This window comes from Anser cygnoides, chromosome 17, assembly GCF_040182565.1.
Source record: "Anser cygnoides isolate HZ-2024a breed goose chromosome 17, Taihu_goose_T2T_genome, whole genome shotgun sequence".
Classification (NCBI taxonomy): domain Eukaryota; kingdom Metazoa; phylum Chordata; class Aves; order Anseriformes; family Anatidae; genus Anser; species Anser cygnoides.
The window spans coordinates 9,751,977-9,768,935 of record NC_089889.1 but is presented as its reverse complement, the minus strand read 5'-3'; the positions used below and the strand labels follow the sequence as shown (position 1 = coordinate 9,768,935).

The 16,959-nt window shown below is 40.0% G+C and overlaps 1 protein-coding gene across 7 annotated transcripts in view; it reads right to left on the bottom strand.

Moving 5' to 3' along the window:
- Positions 1 to 16,959, bottom strand: part of CLTCL1 (clathrin heavy chain like 1) — a 38,041-nt gene that overhangs the window by 18,200 nt on the left and 2,882 nt on the right. For all 7 annotated transcript variants that reach the window (XR_010825501.1, XR_010825502.1, XM_048063771.2 and 4 more), the window contains exons 2-11: positions 10,597 to 10,804; positions 6,086 to 6,354; positions 5,669 to 5,830; positions 4,773 to 4,886; positions 3,209 to 3,382; positions 2,686 to 2,883; positions 2,090 to 2,290; positions 1,814 to 1,966; positions 1,061 to 1,183; positions 164 to 301 (exon numbers count right to left, since the gene is read on the bottom strand). Coding sequence is in view for 5 of the 7 variants with exons in the window: in XM_048063771.2 (XP_047919728.1) it covers positions 164 to 301; positions 1,061 to 1,183; positions 1,814 to 1,966; positions 2,090 to 2,290; positions 2,686 to 2,883; positions 3,209 to 3,382; positions 4,773 to 4,886; positions 5,669 to 5,830; positions 6,086 to 6,354; positions 10,597 to 10,804 (1,740 nt within the window). In the remaining 2 variants the exon portion in view is untranslated. The remainder of the gene's footprint in view (positions 1 to 163; positions 302 to 1,060; positions 1,184 to 1,813; positions 1,967 to 2,089; positions 2,291 to 2,685; positions 2,884 to 3,208; positions 3,383 to 4,772; positions 4,887 to 5,668; positions 5,831 to 6,085; positions 6,355 to 10,596; positions 10,805 to 16,959) is intronic.

Below are 16,959 nucleotides of genomic sequence, written 5' to 3'. Positions count from 1 at the left end.
AAAAGACATAGCAGTGACTCGTTAGTAGTCTTTGATGTTAGTAAACTGTATATAGATATCAGTACCCTACATTAGACTGTTGTAAGAACTTTAGATGTAGAAAATCAGTACAAGCCTACTGTCTCTCCTTCACTTTCTGGAGGAACTAGGTTAAGAGTCTTACCTGTGGGGCATGAATTAAATTCATTTCCAGCAGCCGAGTCTGAAGGTGGCCTTCTGCAGGGCGGTTATTTTTCAAAGCATCCAACAGAAAGGACGTGCATTGCTGAATGAGACTGTTCTCCATGAACACATCCACAATCTGTTGAGATTGTTAGAAAAGAGGGGTCTGTATATACATGTGCATGTTTATTTGTGTATACTAATGGCCTGGCTAGAAAGGCAGCTCATCACAGCACTTAACATGCTACATTTCCTTTGTTTTCATAGTATTACTACCATGGTAATAGAGACACAAGTTTCACGCTTTGTTTTTTTCTCCAGAATGCAAGGAGTGCATTACTTTAATCTGTTATGCTAGATTTTGCCACCTACTATTCAGTTTTCACACGGTAAGCAAATTCCATCCCTTGTCCTTTTTTGGGACAGTTTCAGAAAGAAAAGCTAATCCTTTTTCTAAACAGGTTCAGTTATTTAATAATGCAAGTTGTTGCTTTAGTTCTTTGCCAGTTTAACCAGAAGCAGCCTCTGTAAGACAGCACTCATTTGAGGTTTGTTTGTTCACTTTTCTGTAACTTCTCTGCTATGGGAAGAGTTCACGTCTGCTCCATTAGAGCCAACAGTAGGAGCTTTCTAAATTGACAGTAACACTCATTGTTTTGACTAAGACTGTGACAGATTCATTATCAAGTTTCCTGTAAGAATCCAGAGAGCTTCCACAAGTACTTGAGAACACACCTGCCTCTTAAGACTTTAAGGTAATCAAACTTGACTAGAATAGTTTAGTCACTTTTCTAACCAAGCCAACTAGAGACCTGAACTGGCCTTACCAGGCCCCAGAATGGTACTATGCTATTACCTCTGTCTAGAAAGAGACCAGTACTCTTGTTGTAGGCATCACCTGGTTAATGTTAGCCAGTGGCTCCTCATCCTGTACCAGCATCTGAGAGAACTGCAGGCCTTGATCAGGGCTGACTCTCATCACACTTCTCAGCAAGAAGATCCAGTCTGGGGTATAGCCAACCTAGAGATTTCAGAAACAGTCATGCGTGTCTGGGAAGCTTTAAATCTCTTTTAAGCCTTCAGAATCTTTAGCATAAACACTGTGAACTGTTCTGAGGCTTGCCATGCGCATCTCCCATGTTCCAGGAATTCACAGACAAAAGTATTATCCGTATGTTGACACAAAAAGTCAGTATTCACCTACTTAGTAAGTAGCTGAACTTACACTAGGGTACATTTTTTATTGGTTAAGAAAACTTCTAGAAACAAATTTTTACAAGCGTCATAACGCATTATCAAGCAAGGTTCTAAACTTGCAAGTGGACATCAGGTAAATTGTTTTTTAATTCTATACAAAAAAAAACCAACAACCTGCCTTATAGATTTACAAAGAATCTTATCTTTATTTTCTAGAATAAACTTGAACAAATTCACGATTTGATAGTTCATATAATTGAGGAGGTTCTGATTTCAACTTTTGTGGATTGCTTTGTTGAACCTTAGACATACACCATGAATTCCAGTATTTCTCAATCTTTGCTACTTATCAGTTTTGAGTGAGAGAAATCAAACTTATCTCATGGAAGATAATTTGAGAATGTACACGTTAAACATAAAATAGAGTCTAACAGTTTGTGACAAACAAATTTACCTTTTTAGCATACAGCACTATTTTCTGGAATTGACCAGTTTCAGCGAAGCACTGTATCACTTTGTTTGGCACATTGGCACGAAGATAGACACTGAGTGCAAGGGTAGGGTCAGCTGTCTTCACCAAGTCTCCCAACTCCTCTGAGCACTCCAGCTGAATACAGAAGTGGTATTTTGTCAAGCACAAGAATTCAGAGATGTAGTACCAACAAAAGAATTGTTCACACTCAACTGCTACAAGGCAACAGAATTAAGCTAGTGTAATGATCAAGCCTACCTTGTCTTCCTTCAGCCACTTCTCCAGAAGCTGCTTGCGGCCTTGCTGTAGAACAGGGCGACAGAGCTCTAGAGACTCAAACTTGTTCAGCTGTCCCTGGTCAAGCAATATCCCAAAGTACTGGAGCAGGGGAGAGGCCTGCCCAGGCTGAGCTGGTACACTCTGGAACTTCCTGATTGTATCACTGGTACGTAGAATTCCCTGTAGAGGCACAATATACAGAAGAGAAACGTTTAATTTTTGAAGGCTGAATAGTGGTAGACAAAAAACAGGTGTTAAGTTCAGCTATGTACTGAGGCATCTATTCTTAACCCTTCAGGGTAGGGATCTTCAAACCCAAGCCAATGATGTTCTAGCTAGAAGTCAGTGCCCACAGCAAGTCAAGCCCATGGTTGGAAAAGTATGGCAGATGCTCCTTGATAGGATACAGGAGAATGTATTACACAGAACAAGCAAGTGAACTGCAGACAACTAAGGCTAGTAGTGCAGCACTTTAGCTCTTGAATGTCAAGTGCTGAAATGCAAGTGACCTAAGCAAGTCAACTAAGCTAAGGCAATCCTGATGGCTTCTAACCTTTGCCCTTGGAGTTACTTACCTTTGGTGCAGATGCAGCTACTTTAGCAGCATCTGCATAGCTTCCTTGAGCAAACAATGTGTTGAACTTTCTGGCAAATAATTCCTCTGCGCCAGCTAGATTACTACGTATAGCCATTCGCAGACCCAGATCAGGATTCTGGAGAACGTTTGTAGCGTAGTTCACTATGTTATCTTCCTCAACACATACGGAAAGCACCTAGAAAGGAAAAAAGACATAATTGAGAACTACTGTCCCTTCCACAACTACCACAAAATACAGCAACCAAATGGCTATGCAGACTATCAGTGAAGTGGTATGTTATTAAAAAATAATAATATATATATATATATAAATAATAATAAAAACCCACAAACAAGTTCCTCCCTCTCAAGCAGTCTGTGCTAGGAGAGGTTAAGAAATGATTGAAATCTAGTAGTAACTTGATCCCTTCCATGATGTTTGTTGCATCAAGTCACTCATTAGGTTTGTTACACTCATCTGAGCTTTAGAAGACTTAAAAACAGATTGATGGATTTGTTACCTGTCCTTTTTTGTTGACACCAATAATGCCTGAGGTAGGTTCATGAGAAGCTGTGACAAAAATAGTGTCAGCACTAATACGGTTCATGTAGATGCAAACTCCAGACTCCAAGTCATACATGTGAATATAACCATACTTCGTGATCAGGTAGATAACACCATGCTTAATTCCAATCTGTGAAAAGATGAGTTTTCATTAGTCAAGACTAAGATTACAACAGTTAAGACAGCTGCCTTTAGCCTAGTTACAAGACAGTATTGCAGTGACATGCCTTTGCAGTGATGCTAGGAACAAATATAGCTTCAGGCTTCTTCATTACAGACTCAAAGCAATGAATAGCTTTGCTTGCCATTTGGAGCCAGAGCTCTACTGAACACTGAAGCTGAAGGGAAATTAATATTCATCTGCAGCAAAGGACTTACTACTCCTCATCCTAATGAGCCAGGATAAGGAATAAAGTTTGGACATAACTAGCATTCTAGTCAGATATGTCAGTACAAGTTTCTGTTCAAAAATATTAGCCAGATAATCCCACTCCTTTCCATCAAGGCCTACCCAAAGCACCAGCAGAACCTAAACCAAGCTCAGCTGCTGAGAACTCCAGTTTAGCTGTTAAGTCACAAGAACAAGGAGGCTTTTAAACCAAGATGGTATTTAGAAGTATTTTCACTTTGGATCAAGTCTTCAACAGTTTTGTTAATGAGATCCATGAGTCCTGCCATGAAGACAGCTTGCTTTGTTTTCTTTAGTTTATTATGGCTTCTCTTGGTTTATTTATGAAGCTGGTCTATTAGACTGGTCAGCAGTTGCACGCTCCGAGAGTTTGTTTTTCAAGTACAATGTGTAGTCCTCTAGACACCCTAAGTGAAGTTTTGTCTTTCAAAGCAACTAGTCATATTATTTCCCTGAAAAAAACTCCCAGTAATGTCCTAAGGTACCTTTTGTGTGCTGCTACTGCAGGAGGTAGGCTAATATAGGAAACTCCACCCGATTTGTCGTATGACATCTACTGTAGATGAAATGCCACTTTTATGCCCAGTTACATCAGGGGCTGTACCATTCATATCTAGAACTCTAATCATTAGTAGACAGTTCAATAGCCTGAAAATGCAGAATTATCTGCTATTAACAAGAATGATCAGTATAGACAAGAACCCATGAGTTACAGTACTACTTATTTGACTAACTGTGTCCAATACTTGGTGTCTTGTTACTTTTGGACTGCTGTCAATAAGACAGAAGCTAGTCAAACTTGTTAGCTGTTCAACAAGAAGGTTGACCGGTATTAGAGACATTCTACCAGAAGACACTATTGATTTTGTGTGTGTGTATTTTGTTTTTAACACAACCTTAAGTTGACATGTCCAGACAAATACTGGAACAGCCTATATATTTGTGGGTGAGTTTCTGTTTTAATGTGCAGTCTGCTCCCCATAAGTCCATTAACAGTCCTTCCAGAGTTAGGAGGAATAACAGTGAAGCCACAGTAGAAAACATTCTTTATCACAGACACCAGCTACATGCCAGGCTATAAAGTTGGGGTTTTTTTTGGTCAAACATTTACCTGCATTGCCACAGGAAAGTCTGTCTGCGCCTCAGGTGGGAAAAACACATCAACAGCTTTCTTAACAAATGGCTGATTCCCAGTAGCTGGCTGACCCACTTCAATTATGTGAAGCTAGGAAGTAAAAGAGTATGTCACAAGACTGCCTGCAAGACCAACCGCATTAAAGAAGTTCCTCTATTCAGATAAGCTACTGAAGTCATCTGCCACAGTTGGCTGCTAAATATCTGCCCAATCCTGCAGCAATACAGTCTGGGCAGCTGTGTTCCAGATATTTATCCGAAGGATAAGTTCCCCAGAACTTGATAATACAAAAAAAAAAACCAGAAAAAGCTAAAGGACATGTTTTCTATGAAAGCAGACTGTATATTTCTATTTCAAGAAGTTTTGAGTGAGACTTCTTGTCAATTTATCAACAATTTGTGCAGTAAAAGACTAGAAAGCATAAGAATTTGTAATGTTCTTTACAGACCACTCAGAAATTGTAATATATTCAGCTGCTGCTCAGACCCACTACCAGCTAGATTCAAACAACCTACCTACAGTACTAAGGCTTATCAAATCTCTTCTGTACTGGATTCTAGACATAAGTGGCTGCTTGATGACTTACCTTCATACACAAAGCATAACTTGGGCATAAATTGATGCTCTAATACCTTGGGCTCAGTTCTTATCGCATCTATGCTTGTTCTTATGCTTAAGTTTCATGAAAGCAACTCAGACTTTCAGCAGTTTCTATCCCATTAAAATAAAACATTTTCATACTGACCAAATATGTTGTATACAAGGTCCACAAGCTGTCCTTCAGACAGCATACAGTGAACTGTAAGCTCACTTAAGTTCTGCTAGTACTGAGTTCTGCTATACCAAAACAAGAAAATTGTTGCAAACTTTACCTTGCCCCCTGCAGGACTCCTCACAGCAAAACAAAAGAGAGTGGAAGGTTTGGCATTTCCCTCTATTTTGAATTCTGCGAAAGCTGCTGCATGGCCCTCTATAGGTTGGGAGACTTTTCTATCAACTGAGTACAGCTGCATTGCACCAACCACACGATTTTGCTGGGGGAGAAAAAAAGTCAGCATTTAGGGGTAAGATTTCAAATGTTTATAGCAAGACCACAGGGACAGTTAACTAAAAAGAGACAAGTGCCTCTCTCATCCCCTCTTCCAATGCTTTAATCACATTAAAGGTCAGGTTATTCCTCCACAAAAGGCATTTCTGAAGAAACCAAACTTAAGAAACCACAGCAGCTATTAAGTAAGGCCAAGGCTCTCCTGATCATTTTCATAGCATGATATTTACAGGTAACTTACCTGTGCTGAAATTCCTATGAGCAACAGCCATTTTTGGTGTTCATCAGTTCTGTAATTGATGATTTGGCAGCCCGCAAGACTAGCATGCCTGTCAAACATCTTTTGGGGTTGAGATTCTCCCTCCATGCTCCAGTGGTAGACTGCTGTCTCTGTTACCAAGGCAACTGTATTCACAGATATCCATTTCCAGAAGATCACCTCCTCCGCCATGGTGTGGGCTTTCATTTTACTTTTCATCTCAATGTTAAAGATCTGTAGTGTTTTCCCAGCTAGTACGACAAAACCCAAGAAACATCATAGATTAATTACTACGACAGCCATCCTGTAGTCTGCCTACCTACAAACATCCTGTTCAGCCCACTGTTCCAGTGATGTTACAGACAGGGTCAGTGTCCTGTCACACCAGAGTGTCCTTTGATACTTGGCTCGTACCAAACAAAATCTCCTCCCAACCCACAACTTCCTCCAGCCCTGATGCAAAAAAACTTTTTATGGACACTTACACGGCATTCCAACCAACGACTGACAAGCATAGATATTTTGACTAACTATAAAGTGTAGCTAAAAAAAACAACAACAAAACAATATAAGACAGACCTTGAGTAAACTAGTTTATGTAGCAGCACTAGTGTATCAACTTATAGCTGTCTAGTTGATGTCATTCAGTGTAATTAATAGAAAGAGTGGCTCCAGTTTGTGTCAATCTAGTAGCTGCTGTAGATCACCTGAACTGAATCCAACAGCAAGAGACTTGCAACAGCTCTTGAAATAGCTAGCCAAGGACCATAGCTTCCATTCTGTCCTTCTGTTGGAGCAGAACAGGCTCTGCACTTAACTGGGAAATGGATGGGCTATGTAAAACAGTAGTACAACAACTGCCTATTGAAGAGGACAGTAAAAATGTCGGAAAGTTTACAGAAAGGCTAGGAGCTTTAGTTCCAGTTAAGAGTGCTGCTTCATGACTTGGGTAACTATATTGCAGATTTAAGCTTGACTTTAGCATCTGTTTGAACCACCAGAAGCACGTAGGAGTAGACTATTAAAATTAATGTAATTGAGCCAACCCAATGAGCTGACTAGTCAAAGAATAAGGGATTCCATCCCCTTCAGGAAGTCGGTAATATTTTACTTGACTGCAACTAAGACTATTCAGCTCTAGGAATATTGTTTTCTGTTCACAAGACACCCACTCAGACTGCTAGAGTATTGGCTTGTAATGCCTTTATTTCTATCCACATTTCTGAAGTGTTTTCCCTGCTAGTAACACTTTTGATTATCAAACTGGTAGATGTTGCTTCTACTGGGAAGTCTTGATAGATGAAGGCTGCTGGCCACTGTGGAATCATTTCCAAGAGACAATAAACCCAAGTTAATATGCAACTCAGGCTGCTCTGTAAGGCTTTAGTATAACAAACTAATACGATCAATTTACTGTATAACAGTGCCAAGAGACAAAGCAAGACACTTCAGAATTCCCACATGCAGCATTTATGTTCCCTGTATTAACAGCGTAAAGATCTGTTATCATGATCAGCTAGTTCCTTCGACAGCTTGCTAGTTTTCCTGAGACCAAAAGCAGCCTGTTTCTGATCACCTTGCCACCTCTGCACACGCAGTTACTGTGTTATACAAATGCAACAAACCCAGGCCTAACAAGAGCTGTAAACTGATAGTTGGAAATAACGTATTTACTATGTTGGATATTTTGTCCAGCAGTAGACTGGTGTTATCAAAGGACTGATTTGGGAATAGTGCCTGGCATCCAGAAGGCAGACAAGTAGTTCTGGAAGGGCTCCAGTTCACCACCTAAACAGGAACACCAGTGCGTGCACACAGAAACTGCTCTTAATCTTCCTAAAAACAAAGCAAGATGTCCCTAGTTTTAAGAACATAGAAAGAACCGATAAGCTAACAAAATGAGCTAAAAGCTCATGCTTGTCTATTGTCTAGAATAAACTGAACTGCTGTGTTACAGTTGGAAATGGCTTAAGAAGCTTCTTCAACTAGCTAGCTCTTGATGGTGGGTGGGGACCGCAAGCTCCAAAGCCATATAATTTAAGTACGGCAACATGAGTTTAAGGTTCAGAGCTCTGAACTGCAATTAAACCACAATAATTTAGTTACCTGGATTAAGAGAGAGTGGAACATGCTAAACATGCTAACATGAAGTCACAAACAGCAAGGTCGAGTGAGTATGAGTCTTACACCTACTTGAGTGCTTTCTTAGGCCAAGATCTGAGACAAAAAGCCAAGCTCATATAGGTTTTCCTGGCCAAGATACAGACTCATCAGTATATTTAAGACTATTCTCTGCAAGTGTAGTCAGGCAAGCACCTTTTATTGTTTTTTTGGTTTGATTTGTTTTTATAAAACCGGCACAAGAGTTTACATTTCAGTTCACTGGAGCATGAAGTTTCTCCATTCCACAAGGAATGGAAGCATCCCTTGAGTGTTGCATTCTCTGCTGACACCGACTGGAGAGTATTCTCGGTACAGAGCAAAGCAAGAGAGAATCACGGACACAAGTACAATGCATAAAGCTTGGTACACCTGGAGAATGCCACATGCAATCCAGAAATGAAATTGTGCATACTCTTTCACTTTAACTCAAGAACCATTTCATTTCTTCTTTGGGAGTGGGATTGTATATTTATTGCTCAATAATCCACAGGTTATGAGCAACTCCCAATCACAGCACACTCGGTCACAATATGCAACGGTTTTAACTACTAATACCTCAGTCAATCAGCAGGGAAAGTCTGGTGTGACATACTGACTTAAAACCATATCCTCAGCACAGTTTACTGTAGTTACACTGGTTATCTTGGGTAGCAACAACGTGTGGGTTAGGTAGCTCTATTTATTCTCTTTTCCCCAAAAACCTTTGGCCATTACACTATTGATACAAGAAAAGCTCTAAGCTTGCAATACCTGACAACACAACTTTGCATGTCAATGTGAAATCATACACTTAGCTTTGTCTGTTCAGAGGACAAGCTTATTCACTCTGCATGGACAGAACAATACTCCTTTTGAGCAAGTCTAACAGTGGCAAGAATAAAAATATATTCTTAGAAACTGTTGATAATCTGTTTAGTAAGTGTTAGCGGGTAAGTTTTAAAAACAGATGCCACTGTTTCCTTTTAAGAGTTAGATGAAATTCTGCTAGTATAGAAAAGGCACTTTCCTTGCCAATAAGGTTTGTTAAAAAGGGGTCCAAGATAAAGACAGTGAATGCTAACAGATCTGAAATAGATCTTTTCATCGTTACCTTTAACCACACCCCAGGTAAGGCAGTCCTTTGCAGGATGTATTAGCACCCTAGGTGAACCACAATTACAGCTAAAGTCAAACGTTAACACATTAGTTTTCACTTCATGTCAGTGTAAGTCTGATATTGTAGACAGCAAGTTATATGCTTTGTACCAGTTCTGAGGACAGTTATTTCTTGGACCCCTAAGCAATGTCGTCACACATTTTCACACCGAATACCACACTTAGGCAGAAATGAATAGCACACAGGACATGCTAGCAGAGGTCTCTCATAAAAGTATTGCAACTTGGTTTTGTCTATCAACTGTACTTCCATCATATATACACACACACACAAACTAAGAACACACTTCTCCACTGGGTACAGTCAATAGTCAAAGCAGCCAAATGGTTAGCAACAAGCCAATGGAGAACACTTTCACTGTAATACCAGTTGAGGATTAAGATCCCCTCTACAGGGCTATGAAGTGAACTGTCAAATGGCTACCTCAAAGTTCAGTACTTTTTATGAGATTAGACCATTCTGTACTACTGAACATGAAATGTCATGACAAAGTTCACTCACCGTCTGTTTAGATAAGATGCAGAAAGAAAAGTACATAGTCAGTAACAAACAGTTATTGAGAGTAAACACTAGAAGTTACCCATTTAAGAAAAGAGATATACTAAATATGATTTCTTTCAGGTCAGAGTGTTGTTTAAAGCCAAGATCAATGCCACAGGTACTGATAAACAGATGTCTTCTATCTGCAGGTTTTCATTTATGAAACTTAACATGATTGTACGTTCATGCTTTTGTATGTTCAGACTCACATAGTTACTAGCCAGCCTTATAACAATTTGTTGGCATCTAGTAAGCTCTTTAGAGCTACAAGTAAGGGTCAGCACAGAACAGAGAGTAAGAGTGGCTTTACTCTCCCCCCATTCATGTCTACAAGTGTCCATTATGCTTAGAACATCTGCCTTAAGGGAAAGTATACCATACGTTCACCTGGTCCTCAGTGAAAATAGTAGGCTGCAGTGCCAAGCCCAAGCATCTCACACCTACTTGGAGGCAAATCATCCAAAGATTACTGAAAAATCCACTACCAAAATACGGCATGCAAGTTCAGGCAAGACTTGTTATTCTAATAGACATTCTTCTTAGAAAGCTTACACAGCTCTTACGCTTAAGAGCATACATAAGCAGTAACACAGCTAAACAGTAGGTTTCATTACAAAAATAAAGGGTTACTCACCTTTTAGCGCAATTACTTTAGAGGCTGGATTCATGATGGCACTTTCAGCAGAAATCGGACGTCTGATGGGTGTTGTTGGGTCGCTCATGTCAATTATCACTACTTGCGCCTGCTCTCCCACTTTCTCCCTGATGCAGATGAATTTGTCAGATTCCATTGTTAGGGTGCTGAATCCAATGTTTGCTGGGTTAATGCCCAAATTTTGGAGCTAAAAAGAGGGAACAGAGCACTTTACTATTCTTCTCATGGAGACATGTCTAACTTAAGCCTCTACATATAAAATCTCCTTCAGAAGGAAATGCAAGACTAGCATATTTATCTGAGAACAGTGTACATTTTTGAACTATAATTTATCATCTATTTCCTTGCTTTGCTCCACACGTAAGAACTACACAAACATCGGTGTACAAGTCCCAAAGACATTCCACAGTTGTGTTATTGACGCAAACTAAGGAATTTTAACTTAAGTATTTACTGCTTAATGTGGTTCTAGTAATTTGATAGGCTATATTCAATCAGTAGCATTACTATTCCAGAGAACCTACTAACCTTACAGAAACCGTTCTGTGATGTTACAGAACGAAATCTACATAGCAGGTCTTAATTCTCTAGCCCAATTCAGCTGGTGAGAGAGAAAAGATGACAACACAGCAAGATACTTTCTCCTGGAAGTTCACCTGATCACCTATTTAAATTGCTTGCATCATATGTAGAGACATCAGACTTATCCCGTTTTCCCCTTAGATGGGAATTGATATTGCAGTATTCCCAAGGCATTTAAGGAAGCATCAGTGTTTTGACCACCATAGTCTAATGTGGACTATTGCACTGACAAGAGTAAGTTCAGGAATTGTTAAGCATCGCGTATCTTTACAGGTTTTATGCCAGCTTCTCCACTAAAACAGATATTCTAATAAGCATACCAAGGTTGCAACGTTAAGTACGAGTTCTTTTCCAAGGAAGGGCCTTAAGATGTCAGAAATATTCAACTGAAACATCTGTAGTATTTCTAGTACAATTAATCAAGCAGTCTTAACTCCTTTATCTTTACCTCCTCCCAAGCTTCAACTCTGTATCATCTCATTAGGAAAAAGAAAGCTGAGGGAGCAACAGACAGATGAAGAACATACATCACCCCAGGGCCCGTCTTAATTGCAGAGACCTCACCATGTCTACCTTGGCAAAGCTGGAACACCATGTTCCAGCTTTACAGTACTGGTGGAACCAAAAAACAGGATATAAGCCAACTAAGAGATAAAACTTCATCCTATTTTCACCTGGAAACAGGCTACATGACTGGCAGGTCCAGGAGTTCTCATTTAGTTTTGGAATATCTCTGATACCTCTTTCCTCTGAGATCACTCTGGCACCAAGTACTTCCCTGGAAGCACAAATTAACCTTGAATGCACTGGATTACAGTTATAGCTCATGTTTAGACAGTATTTATGCTATCTCTGTATTTTCTAACTAGCTAATAGATATCACAGTTTGGTAAAATCTACCCTCTGCCACACCAACCAAAATACTATACAAAAGAAAAATCTGAATTCCGCTGCCAAATAATTGGTATCATGGTGGTATTTGCTTCTTCCCCCAGAGGACCTCAGATTTGTTTCAGATAAACCTCTAGATATAGCCCCTATGAAGCTGTCCCAAGATGAAAGGAACTCTTAAGTTACAGTGGTACCAAATTTAATCTGCTTTTTGAATTGCAGCTACTTCCTGCTGTCCAGCCTCTTACTTCTGCTGTAGTCGCAGAGGAACACTAGTGCTAAAGCTTCCAGGTTATTTCAAAGCTTTAGTAGAAATGCTGTGCAACCGCTCACACAAATAGCTCAGTGCAGTGCAGTTTTCCATGGCCTATTTTTATAAACGGACTTGTTCATCTTTCTTCTCTGAATTTAATCCTCACTAGTGCAAGCTAAGAAAAATGTGTTAAAATAATCAATTAATTATTTCACCTTCACTTGCCCAGGATGCCCCAGCATTTGGATTAACAGCAAAGACCGGGATTTCAGTGCAGACCTCGCCTCTGAGTCCAGCTCAGGCATAACTTGGGCTCAGGCATATGACCATACAAAGTAGCTATTCTTCATGCAACTTTAAATCATTCTGTGTCACTGCCCTAGAAGATGAATATTTCTTACTTTCATCAGTCTGTGTTAACTTTGTTTCCAGCCACTTCCAATTTCAGATTAACAAGATGAGGTGGCAGTGAAGGAGGATCACTGCTTCAGTTGGTCTGCAGTAAATCAGATTTACCTACGCAGCACGCCCCAGCTGGGCGTGGATGTAAGCTGCATTTTGTGCAACAGTAAGCGTGACAAGCCCAAGCACCTGCTTCATGCCCCACAGCAATGATTTCCAAGCAAATGAACAGAGGCTTCAGCTTCACTGAAGCTTCTTAAGGGATTAACCTATACTGCTTTTCAGTGCACTGCAAGTGAAAAAGGACTGTCCTCAGGCAGAGAGGATAGAAATACCATCAGCATCACCCAGTTGTTAGGCTCCTTCCATGCACACCATCAGTACCCTCACACAACAGAGAAAACCGCTTGGGCAGCGAGGGACACACAGCTCACGAACTGTTTAGTGTGTTTTGATCTGGCTGATCATGGCTTGTTACAGCTCATGGAAAGCCACTCACCAAACCATAAACTGGGTACCTAAGTGAGATACCGAGCAGTGAGGCGGTGTCAGAGCTGTGCCCAGGATGTCTCAGGAACTGTTTTCTGTTCAGTTTTCTGATGAGGAGCTCTTCAGCTCAGTAACTGCTCATCTTGACATACTGAAGTTTCAGTAATACAATACAAGCCAGATGTATGCAGGTATAAAAAGATGTTTGCTCTTCCCCAGAAGTCTGCCAGAACAGTGCATTGGGCATGCAGCTATTACAGGGTTCTGTGTCAGGAACGAAAAACATTTACATATGAGGAACACAGAAAGTTTTGGTACCCAGTAAACACACAAGTTGTAGCTGCATCATCTGAACTTGATCAAGAGGAATAAATGCTCGTCCCTTTGCTACAGGGTTCTTGGTCACATGCCAGAGCCTGGATAATGTCCACTTACTGACAAATTACATGTTCACATAAGCAGACACTTGAACACTTTAATGTTGGGCATGATCCAAGTCCATCTACCAAAGTATAGTCCATTATAAAGCACTGATAAAATGAAGTGTCATGAGAGATTTAACTGCAGCATAGGCAAGTTTCTAACTCGAATTAATTAATCCAAGCTCAGAGTATTGGAGTAGAAGTGCAGGCTGTCCGATGTCCCCTCTCGGTTACTGTGCTTTGGCTCAACATCCTCTCCAAGAAAGCTGCTTGACACTCAGTCTGTATGGTGAGAATCTGGAGGCATTAGCCTACTTCAAGTTCAGCTTTAAGCCCAAGTTTATTCACTTCAAAATCTGGTCTATGTTGGCTACGCTGGAGAATCATAATCCTTTAGGTACCTTCACTAACAGAAATAAGATTTTGCATCAAACTCTGGTATTGTAACTTGCAGATTTAACTGTCGTAACATCTAGCAAAGGTCTCAGAAACTGACAGTACTACTGCATGACTACTGCTGGCATTATTAGGGAAGTCAGTCACAACTTTTAAAGGCAAAGTGTTAGTACTTCCTAAAGGATGGTCATGCAAATACTGCAGGCTTCAGTGCATAGCAACTTCCTACATCAGCACTGTGAAAACACTGAAGACTTCCATCAAGGCAGGAGTAAGTATCCTTCTCAGAGGACATGCACTCCACAGAAGCAGTGCAAGATGCATGTTCCTTATGACTACACCTAAGAGCAGATTCCTTTTATAACCAAATAAAGGAATATTAGCCAGCACTGCTTCTAGCCTGGGTGGGACTGCCTGCGGGGCCAGTCTGGACTATATTATCCTAAAACACTGTCTCCGTTCCCTCAAGTACAGAGCTAAGAAAACTTTACTACAGTAGGTAGTATGCATTTAGCTCTACATCTTAAAAACCCTCAAGTAAAGGCACTACATGTCAGTACTGAAGCTTACATACATTACAGATTTTTGCAGTTTTTTGTAAAGGAGTAAGCAGGCCTCTACTTGCTACTGAATTTCCATTTTTTATTATACTGCTTATGCAAGCAGTACTCTCAGACCACTTTTGCTTTCTTCTGAAAAGTAGGACTCTATATTACAGTCATTCCAGAGGCATTTATTATGGAGAGCACCTCCTTGATGATTTTACCTCCCACTTTACTTTTTGCTAATCCAGTTGAGAACTCCACTAAGCACACTTATGTAGGTCTCGCTCTAGAGGAAAGGACATCACTGTGTTCTAAAGTAACAGCCTGATTCCTCCCCTACCCTTCTCATGCCCTAATGCATCTTACCTACGTGTACAGTGAAGAACTCTTCACTGTCAGGCTGAATGAACCAGATAAGGATTTTTGCTTTGCAGATATCTAGTATTACTGCAGGCTGGATTAGATCACTGCCTACCAAATGTATTTTTAAGCATCTTAGATACTGAGAACTTCTGACATGGTAAAAATTAACCTGAGGTGTATTATTTAAATCCTACACTTAGGATGAAATCACTGTTAATCTGAAATTTAGTAATCTTTCCTCATCCCGGTTTACTGATGCTTTTACATGAGAGTTCTACTGAACATTGGGCTTTCTAATGCAGTTCTTTCTGTAGAAGTGCAGGGATCCAGACTGAGAAAGCAGAAACCAATGCAGACACTAGTACAGAGTCTTCAAACAAAGCCAATTTCTCTAATGGGAAATACATGAGCCTAACTTACTGTCTGTTCAGTACTAACACCCAAATATTTGGGCCATATCATCAGTTAAATGCTGGAGTCTAAATGACTTGGGGAATTTAAGATCCCTCCAGGGTTCACTAAATATCCCATTTGAGCTTAATGCCACACAGCTCTAGTGGAAAAGCTTTTCAGCGTTGATCAACTGTTGTATTAAACCCACTAGAAAAGAGTATGGCTTGGACAGAAGCTATATCTAAATATTAAACGCTGCCTACTAGAACAGCAAGAACATGTATCATTTAAAGCATTATACAAGCCAGGAACACAGTAACAGTTTCTCAGAACACTTTATTTCACTAGTATGGCTATATAAAGTTATAATCACATGCCCAGGAAGAATCACACACACAGTTGTTGGACATCCCCTCCCTGCTCCCACTCTGTCTCCTGCTATAGTCTTTCCCATTTTGACAGGCAAGGGACTTTAAGGACATGCAAGAGCTGAAATATGCAAGACCACAGGATCACAGGTTTTAGTTTTAGTTCCAATTACACTTCCATTTTAAATGTTGGTTACTCCCAACACAAAACCCTGTTCCTGTATGTCAGCAACGACTAGATCATCTGTTCAGTAAGCCTCCCCACCACATGTAGAGCACTTTTCAACCCAAATATGAACAAATATGGTCTCTTCTACACTAAACAGCCGAATCAAGTCATGATATTTAGCCCTACCTTTTGAATACAAGTCCAAAAAAGTCATTTGTAGCTTGAAAACATCCTGAGTGCTTTTACACCCGCATGCCTAGCCAAAGCAAACTTCTGAAATCCATTACAGTTCAGCTCAGTCATGCCTATTGCACAACAGATAATAATTCTTAAGATGACATCTCAGACTATTCAAAAAAGTGGTTTTGTCAAGACGACTACATCCTTTTATGTTTAAGACCAGGATACTTTTAACTTCTCAGTGCTGCACCAAGATGCATAAAACTTATGCAAAGGTGTAAATCACGCACGCTTTTTTTTTTTCAGTTGTTTGTGCTTAAAAGCCTTTATTAGTTACTCAGCAGAAAGCAGAAACCTGCCTACAGATACATGTATCTGTCCATCTATGGGACAAAGCTCCCAACGTAGAAACCTGAGAGTTGTCATAACCAATGCTTTCTGCACAGGCTAGCAGAGATTTGTGCTAGTGAGAACTGAAAGAAGCTCACAAGGGGATGAAGAGAAGCTTTTAAGAACAAACCTAAGACTACGGAAAGAAAAAGCTTGATTTTAGACCAAAAACACTTTGTTCATGGAATTCGAGTAATTTTGGTTCCAGTTTATGTACCAGCATATTTAGTCTTTTCTGGCATTCCCACTGTAACTATAATCCTGCTAGAAGAGTTCAATCTGGTAAATTTATAATTCACTGCTCCAACAGAAGCTGCATCTGGTTGACTATCAGAGGTAAAAGCAAGCCCTTAGTTTATTCCCATCCATTGCTGTAGGACTTAAGTTAATTATGATAACCTCCGTGTGAAGGATGAGCAAAATGCTAGTTCTTTATGGATTTGTGAAGAGTTCAAAACTAAAAACAATAGTTTGATTGCATTAAGTGGACCTAAACAAA